The sequence below is a fragment of the Anas acuta genome, chromosome 8 (genome assembly GCF_963932015.1).
Source record: "Anas acuta chromosome 8, bAnaAcu1.1, whole genome shotgun sequence".
NCBI classification, from domain to species: Eukaryota; Metazoa; Chordata; class Aves; order Anseriformes; family Anatidae; genus Anas; species Anas acuta.
The window spans coordinates 12,477,202-12,503,118 of NC_088986.1; the positions used below are offsets into that span (position 1 = coordinate 12,477,202).

At 38.6% G+C, this 25,917-nt stretch overlaps 1 protein-coding gene across 5 annotated transcripts; it reads left to right on the forward strand.

The window, feature by feature from the left end:
• The first annotated feature begins 57 nt into the window (after positions 1-57).
• On the forward strand, positions 58-25,917 carry DNAJB4 (DnaJ heat shock protein family (Hsp40) member B4). Of its 5 annotated transcripts, none has more exons than XM_068691072.1 (4): positions 58-178; positions 18,008-18,293; positions 20,902-21,476; positions 23,037-25,917. In XM_068691072.1, exons 2-4 carry the CDS (start codon positions 18,083-18,085, stop codon positions 23,268-23,270), a joined length of 1,020 nt encoding a protein of 339 aa, XP_068547173.1. In that variant the 5' UTR covers positions 58-178; positions 18,008-18,082; the 3' UTR covers positions 23,271-25,917. The 5 variants fall into 5 exon arrangements, with proteins under 5 accessions (XP_068547173.1, XP_068547176.1, XP_068547174.1 ...); XM_068691075.1 differs by lacking the exon at positions 58-178 and adding an exon at positions 219-624; XM_068691073.1 differs by lacking the exon at positions 58-178 and adding an exon at positions 10,426-10,579.

The following is a 25,917-nucleotide window of genomic DNA, read 5'->3' on the forward strand; positions in this document are numbered from 1 at the left end:
CGTGAGGAGGCAGCGAGGGATTGGGCTGGGAGCGTCACGTGGTGAGAGAGGCGGCTTGGGGGGGGGGAGAGGGGATGGTGAGAGGTACCTCTCGCGAGATTTGGGGGCGAGCGAGGGCAGCGCCTGAGGAGCGGGCCGGGCAGGGCAGGGCAGGGAGCGGCAGAGGCGGCGGCGGGCGGTGAGTGCTCGGGGAGGGGCGGGAGCGTTTAACGCCCGGGGAGACGTTTAACGCCCGGGGAGACGTTTAACGCCCGGGTACCTGCTTCTCTCCCTTATCCGGCCGTTAAGAGGAGCTGTGCTGCCCTCAGCCCCCAGCCGGGCGCTGCCCGTTTGCCCTCCGCGTGACGCACGAAAGCTGCGAAAAAATAATAAGTTTTTCTCTTCGTGTCTGGCCCTGGGGCCCTTCCCTGCGCCTCGGTTGTTTGTGTCTTGGTTTGAAGCCCTCGCCGCTATCGCATGGCTCTGACAGCTGTTTGTTTGTTTTTTCGTGGCTGAGCAAGCATAAGCTTTAATCATAAACTGGAGCTGGTAGTGCTCTGTTCTGGGCCCTGCCTGGGAGCGAGGAGGAATAACTGTCTCGGAGCGAAGGCTCCGGGGGGAATAACCGTCCCGGGCGCTGCGAAGGTACGGTCTCAGCCTGGGCGGAGAGCGAGGGCGGCCAAGCTGTATGGCTGCTTGCTGCCCTGTGCTGTGCCGAGGGAAAGGCTTGCACTCTTTTAAAGCTATATGCGTAATCTTCATCAGTGGTTACGTTAACTTAATATGTTTTTTTTTAAAATATATGTATTTTTAAATTGAGGTGTGAAGAGTCTCTTGATTTGGACTTCACCTGGTTTTTCTCTATATGCAAGGAGGGAACAACTTTGTTTAAAGTTGTATAAGAGTGTGCTGTGTTGACTTTTCTTGTGACTAGCCTTGTAGTCCCATGCTGTCTTAAGAAGTTCCTAGTTTCTTGCTGACCCCTTCAGTTCTGTCTGTTTATAACCAGGATTGTTCTAGCAGGTGACTCGGTAATAGAAAAGGCAGCAGAAACACCTTAAGATATGGTGCTGCTGCTGAGGTCAGATTATCCTGCATCTCCAGTCTAGGTAACTCTACCGAAGGAGACTGAGAACATGCTAGATTTTTTTCCTTCAATACAGTTTATGAAGTGGTATAGCTCAATAGAGTTTTAAGACTAATATATTTATTTTCCACAAAACTAAAATCTGTATGTGCACATGGACAAATTATATTGTATAACTAGAACTAAGTGAAACTTGCTGCTCAGATACCTTTGCTAAAAAAGGCCTGTTCAGAAGAATTGGCATATGCTTTATGTTAATTTAGTTGTGCTAATGTGGGGGAAGAAGACAAGGAGTAAAAATAGCTTTGGGAAAGTGGAAACTTTATTTTCGTGCATGACTCTTTGTTCTTTCAAAACAATACTTCGAGCATGAACTTTTTTTTTTAGTTTCCTTTGTTATTGTGAAGTTGGCTATGTATACCAGCCAGGCTATGCAGATAAATAATTTGAGTGACGGTAGTTGACCAATGAGTTGAATATAATACTGGCTGCTGGCTATGTCTTTTATGGTTTGTCACTTCTTTGAAGATGTGGAGCTTCTGCGTCCTTTGTTTTTGTTCTTATGAAATGTGGTAATGACTCTTAAGTTCTGTGAGATGAGCCAGCAGCTGTGTAATGCTAATGACATTTCAAAGTGGATGTGTCTTGGCCTAATGAAAGGACTTGTGCTATTAAAAGTGTTCTAGTTAGATTCACTAGCAGCTAAAGATAAGGGTTAACTTGAGAATTTTTACCAGCTTTTTGCTAGTGTTTAAAGTGCCTCTCTACTTAAAAGTGGCAAGACATGTTTAGTATATGTATGATTCCTTAACCTTCCAGATTCTTGAAGGCAGTATATTTGTTGTCTTAGACCTTCCAGGTAGTTAGAAGATGAAGCTTAGCAAATTACAGAGGAACAGCATCTTACATGTTATCCTGTACAAATATTAGGTCCTTATTTACAGCATTCTTAAGTTGATCTAATGGCCTTTGTCAACAGGTAGAGTTGCTTTTGTATCTCCCATGATGGCACTTAGCACTTATCAGCTAGAAACCCATGCCTCTTTAAAACTGTCTGTTTCCTGTTATTAAATGTTACTTCCCTCGAGAAAAATTACCACTATGTGATTAGTTCCTTCTCTTTTTTTTCTCAGTGGGGTGCGGATCTAATCCCTGAACACTGCTGACCGCAACATTCTTTCAAGTGCTTTTCTGGCTTGATATAGCAATACACACCAGGCTGTGATGCTTTCTCACTTGCAGAATTACTCATCACATTTTTTCAAAATCTGCCTTCGAAGAAATTAAATTAAGTGGATTGGTAAACAAGTATTTGCACTGTGCTTCTAGAGCCAGAGGACTTTGATTTTGCTGTGTAAAATAAGCTTTGGTTCTACAGTAACATCTTGCTAAGAAAATATGTACAGTTGAGAAATCTACCACTCTTGAAATTTTAATAATTAGATAGTGGACAACTTAAGAGGTAACGGAAGCATAGCTTTAAAATGTCTTTCAGTATTTCTTTTAGAGATTGGAGAGGGGTGTATTCCCTTAATCTTCTTAATGACATCTCTCATGGTATTCAGGCCACACTTTTTTTCAGTAATCATCGGAGTAGACCATTCTGATAAATGTAGTTACTAAGAAACAGATGATTTTGGGGAAAAAAAAAAAAAGAAACAAAACTGTGACAAGTCAGAAAACTTTATATGTACAATGTGGATAATCACAAACCTAATAATGGAGAGTTCTGAAAAAGGAGAGCATTTCTATTTTATTAATCAAATATTATGTGTGTTAAGGAGTCCTTACTTCTACAAAAAGATACTTGGGGCAGTTCTAAATCAAACAGTTCAGTTGTTGTAGAAGTATAAATGTGTAAGTGTGGAACTAACCCAAATTCTCTGTGTAAGCTGAGGTACTTCAGCGTATGCTTCTTTGAGGACTGTTCCTTATTATTAAACAATATATTTTAATTTTGGTGGTCCATGGTGACCAGATAGGTCACCTCTCAATGGGTCATAAGATAAAGAATTAAATTTTCTTACAGAGTTGTTTCTGTACATCTCTGGATGTGGTGGTTTGACTTTGCCTCAGTATGTTGAACAGCACTAAAAGTGATGACAGTCTCTAAACCATTGTGGTAGTTTTACCCACTCTGCTTTCTGCAAATCACTGTTGAGCTGGGGAAATTTGCAGTTGGCTTCTGCTGATTTCATCAGTTTAGGAGATTCAGTTCTTAACTGTCAGCTGGTGTTCCTGCACTGGCAAAGGGTGTCCAGGGTGTCCAGGATCGACAGTACTACCAGTAGAAAACTCCTCTTATGTAACTCCTGAGAGGAGATCGAGCACATGCTCAATATCCAAACAAGAGCTGATCTGTTGTCATAAGCTTCTGTGTTTACCATATGTACATTGAAGTAGTAATTCCGAATTTCACTCACAAAGTGGGCCTGAAAGAGAATGTATTTGTGAAAAGGTAATACTAAAGTGTAACTTAAATTGCCTGCAGAATCTTTGCAATGCTTTATAATTAGATCATCTTTTGAGAGAGATGAAGTTCATTGGGAATGGTTTTTAAGCTTGAAGTAGGAAGGTTGCCACACAGAATTCACCTACCCAGGATTCCAGAGGTGGTGGGCCAGCTGCATGTTCCTATTCAGGAAATATACCTATTGTGCTATATTCCAGACAGAGGCATGGGTTGCTGCTGAGGATTTGGAGGTGATAGGAAAAATCATTTGTGGAAGAGGAAGAGCAAATTTGCTCCCTAAGCCCATTTCTGGTCCCCTGTGTACCAACTTATGTATAGTAAGCTTAAAAAAACAAAACACAGCAACAGTTGTTCAGGGTTTTTTTTTTCCTTACGTTTAGCTGTGGTGCTTTTCTTAGCAAAAATGTTGTTAAGTGCTGTTAAGCTGCGTTAAGCATTTGAAACAAAGCTGTGTAGGTATTGTAGATCCCTTAGAATGTGTTTTGCACATTTTACTCTGTGGTTCTTATTCCATATGTCTTTAGTTAAAGGTATAAGCGGGATGAACCTGATGAAAGGGAATTTAATAGTAAAGCTTAAAAGGGGAGAAGGGGTCTTTGCACCAACGTTTCTGTTGAGGTCTACTCACCAGTTTTATTCTGTGGTTGAAGACAGTTGAGCAATAAAAGGTTAATATAATCTAACCTCTGAAACTTTTATTAGCTGACAGAAGGCAACCAAATGTGTTGTGCCACCATCACAATTACAGAAAGATTAATGAGAGAACATGCAGTTCTGCCTTGAATACAATTGCAACATGCAATGAGACAGTGGATCACCATCTAGTGATCTCTGCACAATGTAGTGCAGGGGCAGCTGAAGAATACCAGTTGGCATGGTAGTGTGCTCATCAGTCTCCAGTGTCCTACCCGCTCACGGGAGCTGGATGTTTTTCTGTGGAAGTCACGGGAAGGAAAGCTTTGACAGCCCAGAGCATTTGTTTGCTGTTAACATCTGTAAAACTCCTCCCAGATGGCAGAAGTGTGAAAGGTCTTGCTTGTAATAGATTGGTTGGTAGAGCTAGGCATGGTATTTGAGTATGAGTAGGGATTAAGAAGGGCAGAAATGGGGACTGAATGTGGGCTTCTTTTTTAAAAGGAAGACCAAGTTAATGTAGCAGCAGCTGTAGAGGATAGAAGTGGATCGTATTCTTCAGCAGAACACTGAAGAAGGTGAATTCAAATCCTGTTACTAAAGCTGTAAGTGTCTGTTGAATTAAGGTAATAATATTCAACTTCCTCATCTCAAAGTGGGGAAAATGACTTGGATGAAGGGATAAAGTGCCTTCTCAGCAAGTTTGCTAATGATACAAAGCTGGGAGGAGTGGCAGATAGCCCAGAGTGCTGGGCTGCCATTCAGAAGGATCTTGAGAGGCTGGAGAGATGGGCAGAGATGAACCTCTTGAAATACAATGGATGCATGTGCAGGGTCCTGCACCTGGGGAGGAATAACCACGTGCACCAGGACAAGCTGGGGGCTGACCTGCTGAAAAGCAGCTCTGTGGTGAAGGACCTGTGGGTCTTGGTGGGCACTAAGTTGACCATGAGCCAGTACCAGGCCCTTGTGGTCAAGAAAGAAGGTGTCCTGGGCTGCATTAGGAAGAGCTCTGGCAGCAGGTCAAGGGAGGTGATGCTTCCCCTCTGCTCAGCCTCACCTTGAGCGCTGTGTCCAGCGCTGGGCTCCCCGGTACGACAGGGACATGGAAGTCCTGGAGCAAGTCCAGCGGAGGACTACTGGAATGATTATGGGACTGGAACGTTTTTTGTGTGAAAAAAGGCAGATGGAGCTGGGCCTGTTTAGCCTGGAGGTGCAAAGGCTTGGCAGATCTGAGCCATGTACATAAGTTTCTGAAGGGAGGGTAAAGAGGATGGGGCCAGACTCTTCTTGGTGGTGCCCAGTGATAGGCTGAGAGGCAATGGGCACAAACCAAAGCACAGGAAGCTCAGTCTGAACAGGAGGAAAAGCTTCTTTATTGCAAGGGTGACTGAGCTCTGGAACAGGCTGCCCACAGGGGTCTCCTCTGGAGAGACTCAAAAGCTGTCTGGATACAATCCTGGGTAATGTGCTCCAGGGGATCCTGCTTGAGCACAGGGGTTGGACTAGATGATCTCCAGAGGTCCCTTCCAACCTCAACTATTTTGTAATTCTTTGAAAATCTTAATTACTTCGGAGTGATTGGTGTGTTTGCCTATTTTATAGGCCTGATCCTTAGTAGTATGCTTTCTGATACTGTTTAATTAGAGCTAACAGCTTTGTTAATTTGTGAGCCAGACCAACTTATGCTTATCCAAATTGTGCTTAATCAGTCAATAAAAAAAAGTCTTCCCTGAGAGGGAGGAAGGGAAAATGGAGTAAATGCTTTGGAAGCTCTTAAATGACTAATCTCTTCAGTCCCTAAAATAACAACTAAAACAGGTTTGTCTAAACTGAAAATCCTCTTTATTGCAAGAATTATATGTGTGTTTTAGGGGGGAAATATTTTCAGGGAAGCTTATGGATGAGAATAGTTATCATTTCTTTAATAAATCGATATCATAAGGCTTCTTAGGGGAAGCTAGTCTAACTGCCACTTGAGTGTGGTATTTGAAAGTATCTTGTTGTAATCATCGAAAGCCCAGACCTCCATAACAATGTTGCATAGGATTGGAAAGGGATAAATATTGCTGTGTTAATCTCAGATCTCACTCAAAAAAATAAAATCAGTTATGTATCATCACGGCAAGAAAGCAGAAGGTTCTGTAAGTTTAGATTTTGTGTGTGTAGATATATATGTACATCTTTTGACTGAATTTTGTGGAGAATCTAAACAGATCTCTCTTTTTTTTGTACTGGTTGTTGTCTGTTAGGATTATGTCCTATGAGTAAGCTGATTCTGAGTAATGTTTTCATTAAACATTCACAGAAATGATAGTTTAATTTGCAAATGTCACTGTTCTTTCTGCTGTCTTTTTTCTAAGAGGAGCAGGGAAAAGGTGAAAAAGAAAATGTCTTTCCATAGTAGTGAGTCCTAGGAAGACGGTTCAAACTTTCATTATTAGTTTGGGGGAGAATTTTCAAGAGACTACAGAACTTCTATGGTCTGTTAGTAGACAGAAAATGAGGTTTGCTATTTCTTCAGAACATGCTCCATCTAGACTTTTTTTTTTGCTTAATTGTTCATCTTCCTATGTTGTACCTTCTTTTCCTCTTAGCCCAACATGCATTAGTTCATCTGGAGGAATAAAGCCATTTAAGAGATTACTGAAAGTAGGTCTGTCAGACTTCCCCCTTCCATCTTTTCCCAAAACTCTTCTAGATTTCAGGTAGTTGTGTTTTCCTACCTCCCCCAAGAAACCTGGTTTGAGCTATGGTATGTCAGAAACAGTTGAAAGAGTCATAAACAACTGTTCTGGCTTCTCTTGAAGTAAATTCTAATAAATGTAACTAGGGCTACCTGTATTTGTCTACTGTAGGTGAGCAGAAGGACATTCTTACTGTTTCAATTCGAATCAAATGTCTAGAGATGTTGATACTTTCAAGAGAAACAAAGTTGTTCGGACATCTCCTTACCAAATTCTTGTCTGTATACTTTCAGCTTTGCATGTAGAACAAGATGCATGAATCAGAGCAGCTGGGTGGGATTGTGATGAGCACACTGGAAAAAGTGCCTAGTGTGACCATCTCCTTTTGCTTATGTAAGAACAGCTGAGTCACATGTCCATAGCAAAAATGTGTGCCCTTCCGTATTCAGTGATGTGTTAATAACCGTCATTGTGTTTGACAATAACAGCAACTGAAAACGATACAGTGTAGCTGAGTTGCTTTTTCAAGTGGAATTATTTGTCTTGCAGTTTCTCTATTAGTCATTCTCCAGGTGCCCTGAACTCTCTGCTGCCTTCTTGTTGAGACAACAGGTCGTTAATTATATTGTTTGGTGGAAGAAACCCTTTAGGAATCCTTTTGTGTGAATGAAGGAATTGTTACCATAGTTAATAAAAACACCAAAACATTGTTATAGGTGGCACATGCTCTCTCTTTTCTGCAGGTGAAAGACTAAAAGAGGAGCTGTTGTATGCTACTTCCACTGAAATAGAGAGTCTTTGTAACAGCCTACTCATTCTAATGTCTCCTGGGTGATAAGGTAGTTGTGATAACTATATGTAGGTTATCAAAATGCATTTTAAGTGCTTTCTCTTCAAGTCTTTTCTCCCTTCTAATTTCTTGAAGGCAAATTAGCAAGGGTTATTGTGGGAATTAGCACTATTTTTCCATTGTCCTTTTCCTGTTAATCTGTACATACCACTACCATTAGGTCAGTTCTCCTACACTGGGACTCATTCGGTGGAAGAACTGGTAGGGAGCCAGTCATGGTTCCCAGGGTCTCTGAGCTTGTTGGCCTCTTGTCCAGTCCCAGCCTGGCCCAGAGCAAGTGCTGCTCTGATTTGTGCCAGCTGGCCCTGGTCCATGGGGTGGAGAATGCTGGCCTGTAGAAGCAGTGTATGAGCTGGTTGTTTGGTCTGTGCTTGTAGGGAAACTTTTTTATTTCTTCTGTGCTGCAAGAGTGGGGCTGAATACATCCGCTGTGCAATCTTAAGCCATGCTTTTCCGTACTTTTTTTTAAAGTGGTAATTAGTTCCACTAGTAAAGATATTTCCAAATAACTTTTTTTTCAAACACTTTTTTTTTTTTTGAAAATACCCCTCATCATTTCACTTAGGTGGAAAGCAATTTAAATGAACTTAATATTTTTTTATTCAAGGTTTGTATAATAAACGTCGTCATGTAGGAAAATGAGAGTAGGAGTCTGTTTACATATCTCTTAAAGGTTTTGTGCATGAGCTGTTGGAAAACCTGTAGGCGGTTGTTGCTTTGTTTCGTAAGGACAGATGGAGAGGTGGCAGGAGAGAAAGAGGAGGTAGCACGGTCACCAGTGGTATTCGGGTTTGTAATTTCCAGGTGGTTTTAAACAATGTGTTTCTAGTACATGTACACACATATTATTTTATTTATATATATATAAAGGATATATAGGATATATATATATATATAGGATATATATATATATATCCTTGACAATACTAATAAATGACCTTAATGCTCATACAAAAACATACTCTACTAATTCTATCATGTTTTCTTGTAGTATAGAGAGTATCGAAACACATTTTTTTCTTTCTAATATGTTAGGTGAAGCAGACCTTTACTGCCTGGCTGAGCCCATATGTTTCAACAGCATTTGTGTGCCCCTGAGGTTGATTGTGTAGTGCCAGTGCTTGCAGCTTAAGCTTCTGTGCTGTAAAATCTTAATTCTTTAAAACATGGAAGTGACTGAATTGCATTACATAGAGATTTTTCATGAATCTAATGAGGGTGTTCATCAGCAAGAGAATGATGGGCAGGTTGTCCATTAAGTGGCCTGTTTAGCCCAGTAGCTTGCATTCAAAAGTGCCTGTAAGTAGGTGCTTTGGGGGAAGTGGGAATAAAACAAACTCATGGTTTTCATTTCCACCTTCTAGGTTCTGTATATTTGTTGCTCTGAGAATTCCCACTCTGGTTTCTCTGTCGGGTAAATTCTAGTGGATCTCTTCAATGTTTTCAATGTTTTCCTTGTTTGTTTTTTTTTTTTTTTTTTTTTTTTAATGTCCCCTCAAACTATTTTTGAGTATGCATTGTCCTTTGGCAGGGAATTTTACCACTTAAAAAATTTCTTAATTTTATATTTTGAAACTGGCTTCTACTACTGGTTTCACTTAGTAGCTCTGGTGTAGATTGGAGTAGATCATGAAGCAGTTTAGTTCATACATCCCCTTTTGCTCTCCATCATTTTGTAGATCCTGTGGACATGGGAGAAACCTGATGGGTGCATGATGGTGCGTGATCAAGGCCACCTGTCCATGTGCATATGTGCTGTTTCAGGACAGTGTTCCTGGAGTCTCAGTGATAGTAGTCATTGAAAATACAGGCTTATATGTAAAATTGAAGATATTTTACTACTACATTTTCTGCTTTCTTTGCCTTTAACTGGTAAACTTAGTAGTAAATTGTGTGGATCTTGTCAAAATGTTTTCATGGGTGAAATACATCTTCAGATTCCATATTTTTTTCCTTTGGTGACAACAGTAAGAAGTCTAAGAAGATGTTTTTCCATACCAACACATAGCATTTGTGTGTATAGATGTTTTCAAAAGTATGTATGGAGATGATGTCATAACCCCTTGAAGCTGGTGGTAGTGAGTGTGGTAAACAGGCCTAGCCAACAGTGTGAGGGAACCTCTTACATGTTTTTGTGTTTTGTCTTTTTTACCTGGTGATGGATCAAGTTGCTTTTGAAGAAGAGGCCATGTGTAGAGACTTCTATGTGAGAATTGAAATGAATGCTGAAAAGAATGTAAGGAATCTGTGTTGTTTAAAAATGGAGAAGCCTTAATCTGTAGGTGAAAATACTTTTGTGTTTGCTGCTTTGTGTGACCATCCTCTATTTCCTTTTGGTATCAAGTCCAACATGATACTTAACTGAAGCAGGTAATGGTGCCCTTGTGAAGTAGGGGTAAGTTAGTTGTGTTTCATCAACATGCTGCATCATAACAGAGTTCTAAGAACTTTGCCTGCATGTAAGGTGATGAACATTCCCACTTCATGGGAAGTGAAACTTGGAAAGTTCTTTCAAGTGTATTCTTGCTCTTCAGCTCTGATAGAGATTGTGACTTAGAAGGCAAGAATCAGGCATGAGAAGGCAATTCCTTGATGCTGACCTATAAGTTTGGTATGTTGTGATGAAGGATCAGTATGTGTATGACTAGTGTCCTACTCATGTTTTTGGTGATAGTTGTAACCATGTTTAGAATAAAATCTATCTGACTTAGAGCAGTTTTTCTTTTTTTCCTAGTGTTGCATGTATTTTCATGTAGGTCATGATATAAATAGCAGCAAGAATTACTTTATGAAGAGGAGAACCTAATTCTAGAACTTGATGTTGAGTAAATTATCTTGTCTTAAGATGAAAGTGATGGACACTTTGAGTTGTGAGTAGTATTTATAGCTTTAGGTCTATTTTAACTCTATTTTTCTTGTTATTTTGTAACTTTAAATTACTTGCTAAGAGTACCTGTTTTCTTACGTAGGGTTTTCAAATAAAACTGAAGCCTTTCTGAATCATGAGCTGAAGAATTCATTTTGAAAGTTCAGAAGTGGTAGCAGCGTATCTCTGGGTGATAGCAATATGCTTTTTGAGTTCTAACATTTGAACTTGACCTTCAAATTCACACTGACTCTGAAACCTAAGTTTAAAGTAGGACTTTCCATAGAAGACCTTAGAAAAGCATTCTTTGTCCTGTTGGTGGGAGCATAACTTCACATATATTTCAGTAATGTTATAAAGTATTTTTGAAGCAGATACTATGAATGTATAAATTATGTTTTTGTTGGAGCTGCTGGGGATGGCATAACTTCAATATAATAAATTTAATTATCTTAGAACTTCAGTATCCTACAATTTCATTTAACATGTTGTCTTAAGACAAAAATAATCAAGCCAGATCTTCAGACAATAGCATCAACTTTGAAATATAGAACGTACTGTAGGGATGTTTCCTATCAAGTGGTATTCAACAGTGACTTAGATACATCCCTAATGTGAATTCCAGGGCTAATGTGTAGTCATGTTTTATAGGAATAGGTCTATTCTTTTTTAATCTGTGAAGAAATAAAAAATCAGGAAATAAAAAGTCTTGTTACTGTAAGCTTCAATGGTGAAATGCATTAAATTGTATTGTTGCATGTGCCTCAGGAAAAATATATATAAACATATCAGCGATATATATAAAATATGTTTAGTACATAAAAGAAATTATCATAAATATTTATGGTGCACTCTGATGTATTTTTTGATCAGAGTATTTCAAAGATATATATAAAATATATATAGTTATATATAAATATATATATATCTATAAAAAGGTATAATATATAAAAATACAAAAAGTGTGCCCTTAAATATGCTGTTTAACAAAGTTAATACTACAATCTGTTGTAACTTGATCATTCTATTGTTTAAAAATTTTATGTGGTCTTTCACTTGTATAATTACCAGTATCCTTTTGTACAAGGAACTTTCTACTTACATCGCAGTAGCAGCGTATGCCTACAGAGAACAGAAGTGAAATTTAAATTTGTATGTAGTTACTTGGATATGAAGTGAATGACTAATATGAAGTGAAGCTTTTCTTTTAGAGCTGTTGACTGATTAGAAAGGGCTATTTACTCTCTGCAGGCTTGCTTTGGCAAGTTCTGTTAGATACATAAATATCAACTGTTTCTTCTGTTGTAGGCTCTGAAATGTATTTCTGTAAATGAGACAAAGTTCTGAGCGCTTCTGTGGTAAAACACTAAATGCGTTCGTGAATGTGGTTTGTATGTACGAGGTCTTATGCATAGTCCCCAAGTATTAACATAGCTTACAACAACTACATACGGTTCAAGAGGGGGGAAAAAGTCATCGTTAGTGTTTTTCTCCTCTGGGAAGATCATGGATGCTCTTTCAGAAAATTTACTGTTGCATATGGATGTGCTTTGTTCAAATCCATTTAGACAAATATTAACTTATTCCATTATTATTCACATGGGTTTGCAAATACTATACTACTAAATTGTTAAAGAGCTTTTTTGGGTAGGGATTTGGCTCCTCTGCCGTGACATTTATGTGCGCATGTATATTTATAGTTGTGATCTGTCTGGAATTTGCCTTTGTGGTTTTGTTTGCTCTTTAACTTGTTCTGTGATCTAGTTGTGTCTTTCAGTTTTGTCTAAGTTTCAGTAGGTGAGGAATGCAAAAGCAGTGGCTTAACTTAATAGGAATAGGAGTGTTTTTATTGAGCTTCAGAAAAGGACACAGGTCTGCTTGGGAACTTTTCCTTAAAATAACCATGTACTGGTACTAATGTATGGTTAACCTAGAATTTCAGTTCACAGTGTCTGTTAGTGTGAATGTTTCCTTGTCTGTATCCTAATCGATTTCAGTTGTTTAGGCTTTGAATTAATTGCATTTTTTGAAGTTAACCTTATCAATGTAACTGTTCTAAGATCTGGAAGTGGTAGGACCTTGCTCCTGCTGTTCTGCTGAAGTTACGGTGTATAGTCTAACTTATACGGACAAATGCTATGGTAGTTCAGAGAGAATAATAATGGGAAAGATAGTCTTTCGGTAAAATAATTGTTGCTTTAAAATAACTGAGGTAGAATACTGAATGAGTAGTTGGATTCATTTTCAGAGTGAAGGTGGGCTGTTGAAAGAACAGTTTTCAGCTTGTGTGTTTCAGAAACATTTTTAGTTTAAAAAAATATTATTACAAAAATGAATGCCACTTCTTAACTGAAGAGCAAACAAAATTCTCTGTCAATAGAAAAGGGTTTATTAGGCAAGTTCTGTATGGATTTAAAATTAATCTTCCGGAGTTAAGGAATGAGGCATGAGACTCTCGTGCCTTTTGGTGATCAGGGCATTTAGATCAATATTCTAGTAGAATTTAGAAAAAGCAGGAAAGTGTATGTGGACTTTAATTAAAATTAAATATAACATTTTCAGTGATATGTTGTAGAGAAGATATGATCTTTGTTAGGCATGTCTTGTAGATAAACAGCTGGGTAACATCTTCGCATAGTGTTTTAATGCTTCAGCATGGCACGCAGCATCAGAAGCAGACATATAGATTGCAGCTCTGGTTATGTGTCTTAAAACATCTCCACTACATTGATTTTTTTTTCCACTTTATCCTACAAGAATCAGATGGTTAAACATTACTGATACTTGGTCTGTACGTATGCTTTAGATTAAAGAATGAGACTATTGGTATAGAGGATGTCTGCAGAAGTATGCTTTTCATTTGTGTCTACCAAGTAACATACCCCCTGAAAGGATATGGATGTGAGGTGGACTGAGTAATATTTTCAGAAAGCTGGGATTCTTTCATCATGTAAGCCATGTTTCACGTGCTTCTGTAATGTGAGATATCATACAGCACAGGCATCTGGAATATTCTGTTATTTCCGTTCCTTCCCCCACCATGGGATCAGGTGCTTGGGAGGAAGAAGTTGTTCTATCAGTGTTTAAACTCTTCAATTTCAGTTTGTCTCATACTATTGTGAACAGTGAACACAATGAATTCTGTAAACCCATTTTCTGCCAAAGTAAAAGCAACAGCTTTATAGACTCTACTTGATAGTACAGTACTGGAATGCAGTTGTTGTGTATGACTGTAAACAGGTGGAGAATTGATTCTTACTGGGGTATATCAATCAGAAGAGTGGATGTGGTAGGATGAAGAAGAATGGTAACTAACTGGTGGATTTAATTTATTACATATTTGCACTTTGCTGTGACTCCACCTCATTACTGGAGTTTTATGTTTGAGCATTTGCTTAGCACTCATTTAGGAGCACTCCAAATTTGAGTTTTCGATTATGGCTTTACTAATTTATAGATACTCAAATTAGCAGCTTGCTTCTAGAAGGCTTTGGTAAGTTGCAGGATGCAATGCTGCTGGCTTGTCACATAAAGGAAGCCGCGACCAGGCTTGGCTACGTGGGATCTATCAGGTTGTGTACTGTTAATGCTCGTTAAACAAATTAGATTACAGCAACCATCCCTCCTTTAAGTAAAAATTCAAATAAAAGTCCAAGTAGAGGCTGAGCATGCATACCAGCATGCCACAACTAAAATTGTGTGCATGAGCAGGTATGCTTGTAGTGCACTTAGCTTCTGGTACTTGGCCACAAAGCGTCGACATCTGAAGAGGTGACTGAAATGCACTTACTGACAAAATACCCTATGATGGTTCTAAATACTACTGCAAAGGAAGTGGAAATGCAGGAATTTGTAAAGAATAAAATGATTCCATAAATGAATTCAGTTGTCCCACCCTAGGTGATGACCTTATCTCTTGTTTTATAGAGAATATTCATTCAGGCATTAAAAACAAAAACAAAGCAACAACAACACAAAACTTACTCAAACATATGGGAAGCACGATCTTTCCACAGTCAGCTTTTTTTTTAAATGCTTCTGATTCTATGTATATGGTAGCAGGCAGGGTTAGACTATAGCAATAACATGAAATATATAGTTCTTCTTGATAGGTGTCTTGTTCTCTGGTCATGTGTGTTTATTTGAAAGGACTGCAGGGTCAGGAGTTCTTGTGGACAGTGCATGAAGGATTTTGTTTTCATGTTAATAACTTTTGAAGGGGAATGTGGGTTAAATAACAAAATGAACAATGAAGATTCAGAGTTTTAAAAACCTAACAGTTGTGATTTTATCTGTCCTTGAAACTGCTGTAATACTCGAAGACTGGAAGATGTAAAAACTTAGCGTGTTTACCGAATGGATATCTGAAGAAGTGCCAGTCTGATTAGTGTGATTGCTAGATACTCAACTTGTGCATTCTGGGGTTGAAACAATTTTAGTTGTTCCACTGATTATGAAAGACACGTATGCCACAATTTATATTACAATTTGTTTAAAGAACTTGATAAACATGTGAGAGGTACTGCAGCCTATCTATAATCTCTGATTGTATGATAAAAGGAAGGTCTTGCTATGGAGAGAAAGCAGGAACATACTTTCTGAAAGCAGGTGTTCCAGTTAACCCATCAACTTTTAGAAAATATGAGGTTGTAAGCTGTGAATTAATTCTGCTGCGAAGATCTCCTGCAGGGCAGAAAGTAGAAATAGTGTAGTTGTTACTGTGGACCTTACTCAGAATCTTAAGGCTTTTCATTTTTAGGGAATAACTTACCTAATTAGGGTATAACTTGGCACCAGCACCAGAATAGCATGTTCCCCTCTGCAAGGAGAGAAAGGATGCCTGAGCTTTTACTCACTGACTGTCAGCAAAAAGTCCCAGTGTAACTTTTTAAAGTTTTGACACTTGAGTGGAAGAAAGTTTTGATTTAAGGAGCAATCCTGACTATTATGTTCTTCAGTGAAACCTAGGAAGTTAATTATTATGTCTTAAAAAGTCCCCTCCATACCCTTTTTAATTGCAACTCCTTGGATATTCTTTTGATAGCTACTTAATATTTTCAATGGGGAAAATATTATTTTCAAACTAGCATATATACCTTCTTCCACTTCCGTTGACTGGAAGTTTTGAAAAACCTAATGAAAAATAGTCCTGAGACTAATATGAGGCGTTCCTGTTCTGACAGCTCTATGATGCATCAACACTGTGACACAAATAGTACAGGGTCCTTCTCAGACTCTTGGTGGGAGTACTTCAAGTGATATAAGACCTGACCTTGCTGGAGGTTGCTGTGTGATGGAAGCACAGCTAAGCATTGTAACTCCTTGCACTACTAGTTTTGCAAGAGAATTTAAAGCTGCTCTAAATCTTGTATTAATAGTGATGAAGTTTGTTTGCTGTTGTAGTTCAGAGTTAGTGACTGTTGGGTTTGGATAGTGGTTTGTCATACTTGCAAGTAAAGTAGCTTCTTAGAGAATAATAATGTATTTTAAATTAAATCAGTTCAAGTCCTGTTTTAATTCAAGCTATTGCACCTACTGCTTTAAGGTTTTGTTAGTGGAAAAACACTGAATTTAGGATGTGAGTCTATGAGAAGTTATTGGAATAGTAAATTACCCAAACCAGTACATTTTAAAGAAAGATAGAAAGAAATGGGTAACTGGAAAAAGCCTAGCTCCTTGTGGAGCTTAATGACAACCTCTTCCTTCAGCTGTTAAAAGAATGGATTCTATAACCTTGTGGCTCCCAGAGTTCCAAAAATGTAAATCAGTCCTTAAAGATTTGGTGACAAAGGGTTCCAGTGTTCAACCTTATTCCTATATTCCTATGTTGGATTTGAAATAATTATAGGTATGCCAAATTCAAGCTCTTTCAAATAGTGAAGAAACCTCATCTTTGTACTGTTCTGTCTTCATCCTCACTTGTATTCCAAGGGGATTAAGAAAAAAGGCAAATCCCAGGTACTAGGAGTCTGGTCAATTCTAGTACAGGAAGTGGAAAAGAGTAAATATGATGTGGGGAATAGGGTGATTGTACATAGTGGGGAGAGGAGGGAATCTTTCTTTGTAACAGTCTGGTTTAGACAAAATTTTCAATCTTTTCTGGTTAGTCCCCTAGCAGAGCAGTTTCTGGAAACAAACTTCAAATATAATGCTTCCTAAATCAAAAGTTGTGTTCTCTTCTAGAGTTTGATGGTCCTTTAGCTGCTATATGCTCCCTTTCTTAAGCTTTGTAGCATTATAAGGAAGATGATTGAGTCTAAGAGATGTCATCTTACAGGTAATTTCTAAGTATGACTAAAATTGGCTTCTTGTAATATTTTGTTCCAGGAAGGAGCATTTACCAAGTTATGCTAATCAATCTTGAAGTTTTATTGCAGTACTGAAAAGCGAAGATAATTTCTTAAATAAGAACCAAAAGAAGTCTTACAGGTTGAAGCTTGTTGCCATTCTCTCTGCAGAGCATCAGAAACACTTAAATACTTAAATTTGAACTTAAATACTTAAATTTCACTTGCATTTGATTTACAATATGGAGTTCGAATTTGTAGACATCAAGTTGTCCTCTGTTAGCATTCACCTGATGAGATGTTAGTATTTCCTTGATATGCTGTTATACTTGTATAACAGTCTCAATGCTGCCTCTGTGTAGAGTGAGGGGTAAAATCAACAAAACAACCATATTTGGTCTGCTTTGAGTGGCTTGAGTTGTGGTAAATCATCATTTGGTTATCTTCTTCCCCTCAGGTTTGATTTCTTACTGTTTAATAGTACTTGGCTGCAGTCAACTGCAGCTGAGAGCAGCTTAATTTTATTTTTTAAAGAAATGCAGTTAGCCTTTCTAAAGCTTTGTAGTTAACTTGGGTGTAAAATATTTTGCAGTCCTTGCTAGAAAGGATACAAATCCATGTTGATGATACATTCGGAAAGCAGTTGTATGTACAGCTGTCTCTACAGAAACTGAAGTAAAATGCTATAATTATTTTGTATGGGCTACTGAATTACTTTTGGGGTAGTTATGTCTTTAAACCAGGGTAGATTCAGCTCTGTTGGTGAAAGGCACTGTATCACCCTGTTGAACATTTAAACTTTCTAGTTGCTTGAGCAGGAGGGAAGAAATAGTTGAACAACTTGCACGCGTGTGTGTGTGCACTTGAGAGCAAGCAAGTTGTGCTGACTGTTCAGCGGGGGCAGTCTGGGGAAGTGACGTCCTGCACTATTTGTCGTTCTAGAAAGAGCCAAGACACGTAGTGGAGAGGGGAGGACTCTGAAGAGGGCTGTGCCTTATCCTGTGTGTATAATTATTTATAAATGAGCAACAGGGGAAGGAATGAAATACGGCTAAGCTGTCTAGCGTTTCTTTAACGTATCAGTTTGTTGATTTTTGTTCTGTTTGTTTCATTTCCAAATTTTGTCTTTATTTTTCCTTCTCTAGCATCTCTACATTGCTGAGACACTGGATACTGGTTTCTTTATAGCAAGGAAAATCTAAATTCCTTCAACTCTCAGGATGGGGAAGGATTATTATTCTATTCTGGGAATTGAAAAAGGGGCTTCTGATGAGGATATCAAAAAGGCTTACAGAAAACAAGCCCTAAAATGGCATCCAGATAAGAACAAATCTCCCCACGCAGAGGAAAAATTCAAAGAGATTGCAGAAGCTTATGAAGTGCTGAGTGATCCCAAAAAGAGAGACATTTATGATCAGTTTGGAGAAGAAGGTATGTATGTCTGTTATTGTCTGTGAATGGTCACTTTTGCTGTACTGAAAGAAGCAAAATAAATGTAGACGATGCATGGAAATGCAGTGTATTGAGTTTTTGGCAATGTAGCTGTACTACTTTGATATTTGACTCATTTCTATTAGATTTTTAATGTAAAATGTATTTCACAGCTTAATTAGTTTTAATTTCTTATGTTAATGTGTTCTTGTGTTTTTAAAAGCCCCAAATACTTGACAGGCAAAAAGTCACTGGACTGAAAGAGTTTGACCCACGAAGAGTTTTCTGGGATCTTGCTGTACCGTTGTCTTCCCTTGCTCTAACACTTCTTGAGGTGCAATTGGAGAGCTTGACAGATTCTTTTTTAAGATTTTTGGTAAAGGGCAGTCTGCTTGATCTCGGCAGGGCAGCCCTGAGCAGAAGCCCAGGTGTCCAGTCTGTAGTTGTTCTTGGCTTCTTGCCTGGAGAGGAAAGAATTTGGCTGATGTCATGAAATACCAGAACAATTTTTTAGCTTTAATTGTAAACAGTGATAACATGCCAAGAGAATGAGGCCTCAGAAATGTCATTTTTATCCTAAAATGGTTATCTGGAGAAGATGACTTTTTTTTTTTTTGACCGACATGACTTTGCCTCAGTCATAAGAGGATTGAGCAACAGGGGAAGATGTTAACAACCCTCCTCTTAAATGTATTGGTATCAGAAGTTCCAGATGAAATAGTTCCTTCTGTGTTAACAAGGAGGCCCACTCATTCATTGCCATTTGCTCAGGGCTTTTTTTTTTTTTTTTTTTTTTTTTAAATTAACCGAGGACACTTAGGAGTATTTTGTGCTGGAAATTGTGGGTTCTTATAGTGAGGTTTGGCACTTCATCATCTGTAGGACTTAATACAATTATTAATGCCCATCAATTCATGTAGAAGGTCTTCAGCTCTTACAGGTGATGCAGTTTTTCAGCTTTTTGTTCTGCTGCAGGCGTCTAAAGGCTCTAGTGCTGGTTTTGAAACATTCTAGGGAAATGGTGCTTGTTTAGATACTAGAGACTTTTGTTGTCACCTGGGTCTTTTACCATCTTGTACTTCTTTCTTCTGTGGTTTCCTTTCTGTGTATTATTATAAAACTGCTTACCTTGTGGATTCAATTACACTTTAGATTCTTGTGCAGTAGCTCATCCTAACTACTTTCCCAAAATGCCATTTTTGACATTTTCTCTAGACAGCTTGATGTAAAACATAAAGCAATGCAGCCTTTGGCATTATAGTGTTGCATACTTGAATCTAGATGTTCAAAATATAGATTTCTATTTATTTTGGGCATAATATTAATTGTATCCACTTCCAGAAATGTCTTGATGACTCAGTTGTTCTGTAAGCTTTTCCGTTGCTTCTGAGAGTATAATTAGCAGTTCTGAGGGAAAGGTAGAGGGGTAGGAAAGAGGAAGGAGGAAACCTCAGCATTTCTTATAACTAGAAACTTGATGTACCTTCGATAAAAACTTATGGCTAGCTATTCTTGGAGGTGTTATTCCATTATCACAGATTGGATCCACTGATCTGGTTGTTTGATGTGAACAGTATTGTGATGCAAGGATGTACTACTACACATTGCTAAGTACTTTTAAAAGGATCTGGTACTGAGGTGGGGAAGACACCTGGATTTTTAACATCTGTCTTGGTTACTGTTGATAACTAGTATTAAGGTTGTACATAGAGATTCTAAAATGCAGGTAAGAAGACTTATTTCAAATTCAGGGAATGAATGCTTCTGTAAAATTAAAACCCTCAAATTTTATTGTAGGTGCAGTGCTGAGCTCCTGTGAAAGGAAAAATAAGTTAAAATTAAAAAAAAAAAGCCAAACATGAGTTTAGAAATTCATCTCTTACGTAAACTTCAGTTTTTTTTAATCTTAGAGGTTTGAGAGAGTGTTCTGGTGTTCTGAAATGCTGCAATGTACTATCTAGGTGGAGGAAATAGGTAGATAACCTATTGGGAGGGGTATTTGAAACTGATTTTAGCTGGGTTTAGGATGGGGGAGGAGGAAGTATGAAAGACCAGACATTGAGAATCATAAGGGAAGTCTTATCAAGAAAAAGTTAAATGTAAATATCTTCTTGGTGAAGATAGAGAGTTATTTGAGAACACCATAACACAGATACAGTGTCAGTGTATATACAGTGTTTTTGTAGGTCTTAAGAACGTTTAAGCTATTTTTATTTGTGGCTGGATGGAAAAGTGTTCCTAAGTTTCTTCTGCGCTTCATATCGTAGCACCACAAGCTGCGATAAGTTTGGGATTCTGAGTTGAAAATTAAACAAGCATTACAGCTGCTGGCCCATTATATTACTTTATTCTCAAACTGAATTGCAGGAAAACAGAGGTAAAGCTGTTCAACGCTGGATTTGAGTAGAACTGTGGAGCATATGAGAAACATTGTGTATGAATTACTGCTTGACACTGAATGGTCTCAGTTCTCATTGAAGAGGAGTCTTTTCACTCTACTGTGAAGACATTGTCTTGTCAGTTCTGATATCTACTGTTGCACTTAAAAAAGAAAACTTATATTAATATTCCATTTATTGTTAAAATTTTACTTCCTTGTTTAATTTAGGTCTGAAGGGAGGAGCTGGAGGACCTGATGGACAGGGTGGTACCTTCCGATACTCCTTCCACGGTGACCCACATGCTACGTTTGCGGCTTTCTTTGGTGGCACAAATCCTTTTGAGATCTTCTTTGGAAGGAGGATGCCTGGTGGCAGAGATACTGAAGACATGGAGGTGGATGGTGATCCATTTGGATCCTTCACCAGCTTTAGTATGAATGGTTTTCCAAGGGAAAGGAATACAGTTGGTAGCCAATTACGTCGTAAACAAGATCCACCTGTAATTCATGAACTTAAGGTGTCATTGGAAGAGATATATCATGGCTGCACAAAAAGGATGAGGATTTCACGTAAAAGGCTGAACCCAGATGGTAGAAGTGTCCGAACAGAGGACAAAATTCTCACTATTGAGATAAAAAGAGGATGGAAAGAGGGCACTAAAATCACTTTTCCAAAAGAAGGTGATGAAACACCCAACACAATTCCAGCTGATATTGTTTTCATCATTAAAGATAAACCTCACTCACATTTCAAGAGAGATGGATCAAATATTATCTATCCTGTTAAGATCAGCTTAAGGGAGGTAAGTGTCTCTTCTGGTGTAACTCAGTGTTCAAACCCATTATGTGGTATAGTAGCTACACAGCAAAAGCTAAATGACAGCAATGAAGTGTTTTGTTTGTTCATTTTTTTTAGAGAGCATCTCTTTTCTGAAGTCAAAATGTGGCTACAGAGTATAGTTATTTATAGTGGAAACACTAGCTGTTTCTATATAAATGGAGCACTATTTCAAGCTGTTTATAGAGGTAGAGAAGAATGAGGGTGAAAGGGTAAAAGTGAAAGTTGGTAATGGTTTGAATCTTTGTAATTTACCTTTCTAGAACAATATATGTTAGGTTGGATTAATAAATACATCCAATATAGCATGCTCCTTGCTTATGTGATCTGATTGCAATAGAACAAAGTAGAAATGTCTTAAAATTCGTTGGCAATGAAAATATTTAAGCCTGTCTTTTTATGTCATAAGTTATCTCAGTGTGATTTCAAAGTAGGTAGAGATTGATTTCATGAGGATAAATTATTGTGAACAGGTGTCACAGGAGCTATATATAACAACAGAATGCTATAGCCTTTTTAAATTCTGTTCCAAGAACAAAACACACTGGCTTTGAGAAGGAAAAATCGGACAACTGGGGAGAGTTCTTCAGAGTCTGAAGGCTTGAAATAGTCGTAACTGAAAAATGAATGTAGCTGAGTGTGTCTTGTGTTTTTTTCTTAATTAGCATTAAGTGAAGAAGCAAGCTTGCCTTAGGAACTATTTGTGCATATTATGAGCTCCCTTCTTAAAGGATTCCTAGCTAAAAATATATCTGAAATGAGATGAAGCACTTAAAATAGGGTCAGTGAGAGAGAAAAGACAATGTTTAATGATGACATGAATAGTACAGTTCCTTCATAGATAAAAGCCTATTTAGCCATACTGCACTGTTATATAACTTGGAGGAATCAATGTCTATCAGGGATCCTAATAATTAATGTAAACAAACCATTGAGTAGAGCAGGAGACAGCCTGGTTTTCCTGGTGATGTTTTTATTTTGGTGTACCAGAATAGTCTTTGCTTTGCTTTTAGCATTGCAAATGCTTATTTAAGACAACTCTCAAATTTGATGTCTCTTATAGACATTTAAATGTCATTCTGCCATTTGTAATACAGGTTGATAAAGTGTTACAGTAAACCCCAATGCAATGTAAACAAATAAAAATGGAACAGGATTCTAAATTTGCAGTGGAGATTGAGAAGTCTCTGTGGAGACTTGCTACTAAAGACTTGAAAACAGTGGCAAGCAGTGTTTTCACCCTGTACTCTGTTACCATTCTCTTTGATAAAGTTGTGGAAGAATATATAAGCTCAATTACTCTCTAGTGACCATAAGCCTGTAAATTCTGTAACATTCAATGATAAATTGAAACCTTGTCTCCTTAGGATAGGAGCACTATTAGAGTTCTGATATCTCTGCATGTCTTACTGCAAATACTCCTTGCAATGCTAGTGTTTTGTAATTAATCCAGATTCAGTTGTAGGTACAATCGAAGTTATAACCAATTCTTTTTTCTTATGATAGATTTTTTTTTTTTTTTTAGGCCTTGTGTGGCAGCTCTATCAACGTGCCAACAATAGAAGGAAGAACCATACCTATGACAGTAAATGAAGTTGTAAAGCCAGGGATGAGACGAAGAATTATAGGATATGGTTTGCCATTTCCCAAAAATCCTGACCAACGTGGAGACTTAATTATAGAGTTTGAAGTAGTTTTCCCAGATAACATTTCTCCAGCATCAAAAGAAGTACTTAGGCGAAATCTTCCAGTTTCGTAAAATGAAGACTATGTCAACTGTTTAAACAGGACACTGGAAATGCAGAAGACTGGCAAGTCTGTGCTTTAAAAGTGCAATCTGTAACAACTAGTGGAATATTTGTTTTTTTGTTTATGGGATGGGTGGGGGGAAATACTCTAATGCTGCATGAGAAGAAAAGGGTTAAGTACAAGTCACGGATGACTTCTGCAGTATAATTTACAGGGAAAACCACTCATTTTATTTTAGATCTTCCTAATCAGAAAAGTTTATTCAGTATTTTGCTTAATGTAAAGTGTAGTCAGTTTTTACAAAGTCAATGCATACTTCTGATGAAGTACTTGAGCATCCGAGTACTTTATTTCATAATATCCCTACTGTATCTATGACATTACCTGTTTATATGGAAATTGGACATAGTAGTAGAAATACACACATGCACAAATATTTGGAATTGCAAAATATAAAAGATAATATTTTGTTATGTTGCCTTCCACTGCACAAAGCATAGACTGGGAAAATCAGCTTGGACTCCTGAACTGCCCCCCAGTGAAGTGAAAAAAATTCTTTACTGTCCAAGAACGTGAGAGGACTACATTGCAAGTTGAGCTAAGAACATGCAGCTTGAGGAGAAAGGAGCCATTTGCCATGGGATAGTTCCTCAGGCTACAGGCAGAACAACAAGAAAGGATTCTACAAGTACATAAACAGCAAATGTTGGCCTGCTGTCAAATGCAGCAGGGAAGCTGGGTAATAAATGACATGGCTAAGGCTTGGGTACTCAATGCCTTCTTTGCCTCAGCCTTTATCAGTAAAATCAGGCTTCAGGAATCCCAAGCCCCTGAGACTTCGATGGGAAGCCTGAAACAAGGAAGAGCAGTGGTGGTGGTGAACTGAGCTACGGTGCTCTTAAACTGGATGTACAGAAGTTCATGAGGGCTGACAGGTTGCACCCAGAAGTGCTGAGGGAGCTGGCTAATACCATTCCAAGGCCTCTATTAATTACCTTTGGTTGTAGGATTTGGGAAAGGTTCCTGTAGACTGTGAGACTGTAGACTATTTTCAAGAAGAACAAGAAAGAAAATGGGTGATCTACAAAGCCAGTCAGCTTCACCTCGATTCCTGGAAAGGTGATAGAGAAAATCCAGTTGGAAAGCATTTCAAAATGCATGAAGGACAAGGAGGTCCATAGTCAAGATAGATTTACAAAGGGGAAATCACGCTTGACCAACTCTATAGCTTTCTACAGGGAGGTGACCAGCTTGGTGGTTTATGGGAAAACAGTCCATATTGTTTACTTTGACTTAGGGCAAACTGGCAAGGTACAGGTTAGATAAGTGGACACTAGAGTTGGATTAAAAACTGACTGAAGGAATGGGTGCAGCGGGGTTGCAATCAGTAGCACAAAGTCTGCTTGGAGGTTAGTCACTAATGGTATATTCCAGGGCTCAGTACTGGGGCCAATACTATTCAACACTTTCATTAAAGGTCTGGATGAGGGGATGGAATGCACCCTCAGCAAATTTGCAGATCACACAGAACCAGGAGGAGTGGTTGATAACACCATATGATTGTGCTGCTATTCAGAGGGGCCTTGACAGACCAGAGAGCTGGACACAGAAGAAAGTTCAGTGAGGAAGAAAAAGTCCTGCTTCTTGAGGGTTAAGTCCAGGAACCAGTACACCCTGGGAGCTGAAGGGCTGGAAAACAGAGTCGCTGAAAAAAGGCTGAGGTCCTGACAGACAACAAACTGAACATGAGCCAGCAGTGTGTCTTTGCATCAAACAAGGCCAATGGTATCTTAAGCTGCACTAGAAAGCTTTGTCTGCAGGTCAAGGGAGGTGATCCTTCTCTGCTCCTCAGTGATGAGGCTGCATCTGGAGTAGCGTGTCCAGTTGTGGGCTCCCCAGCAGAAGAAAGATACTGACTTGCTGGAGTGAGGCTGAGAGAGATGGAACTCAGCCTGGAGAAAAGAAGGCTCTGGGGGGTCTTATAAGTACCTTAAAGGAGGGAATGAAGAGAGGGAGCCAGACTTTGCAGTAGCACCCAGTAACAGGGCAAGAGACAGTGTACATAAACTAAAGCACAGGAAATCCTATCTGAGCACAAGGAAGCACTTGTTTTTTTTTTTTTTTTACCGTGGGGGTGGTCAAACACCAGAACATGTTGCCAAGAGAGGTTGTGGAGTCTCCATCTCTGGAGATACTCAGAACCTACCTGGACATGGTGCTGATCAACCTGCTTTAGCTGATCATGCTTGCATAGGGGTATTGGACTAGATGATCCCCAAGAGGTTGCTTCTAACTTAAAGGATTCTGTGAGCTTTGACGTAGCAGTTTTCACAAGACAGCATTAAGGACCATGTTTTGCAAATGAGGCATAGCCCAAAGATGGGTGATGCTGATGAGATGGCTTGAATCCATAGGAAGCAGGTCTTTAATGGTTAATGGAGTGGAAAGATGCACAAAGAACACTGTAGAAGTACACTGTAGTACAGGTATTTAAAAGATCACACTGATCTCAAGTATGCATTATTTTCAAAAACTGAACTTTATTCCATCAATGCAGAAAATGCCCAGGTACTACCTAAAGAAAAGTCTGCCTAAGAAAAAATGGGATAGGGATTGCCCGTAAACTTTTTATGTGCTTGCATTGATTCTTTTTTTTT

Bases quoted from the DNA above. Each gene is read 5' to 3' on its own strand.
- DNAJB4 (XM_068691072.1), top strand. From the start codon at position 18,083: ATGGGGAAGGATTATTATTCTATTCTGGGAATTGAAAAAGGGGCTTCT. The intron at 18,294-20,901 runs GTATGTATGTCT...TGTTTAATTTAG, and splicing joins TGATCAGTTTGGAGAAGAAG to GTCTGAAGGGAGGAGCTGGA. The intron at 21,477-23,036 runs GTAAGTGTCTCT...TTTTTTTTTTAG, and splicing joins TTAAGATCAGCTTAAGGGAG to GCCTTGTGTGGCAGCTCTAT.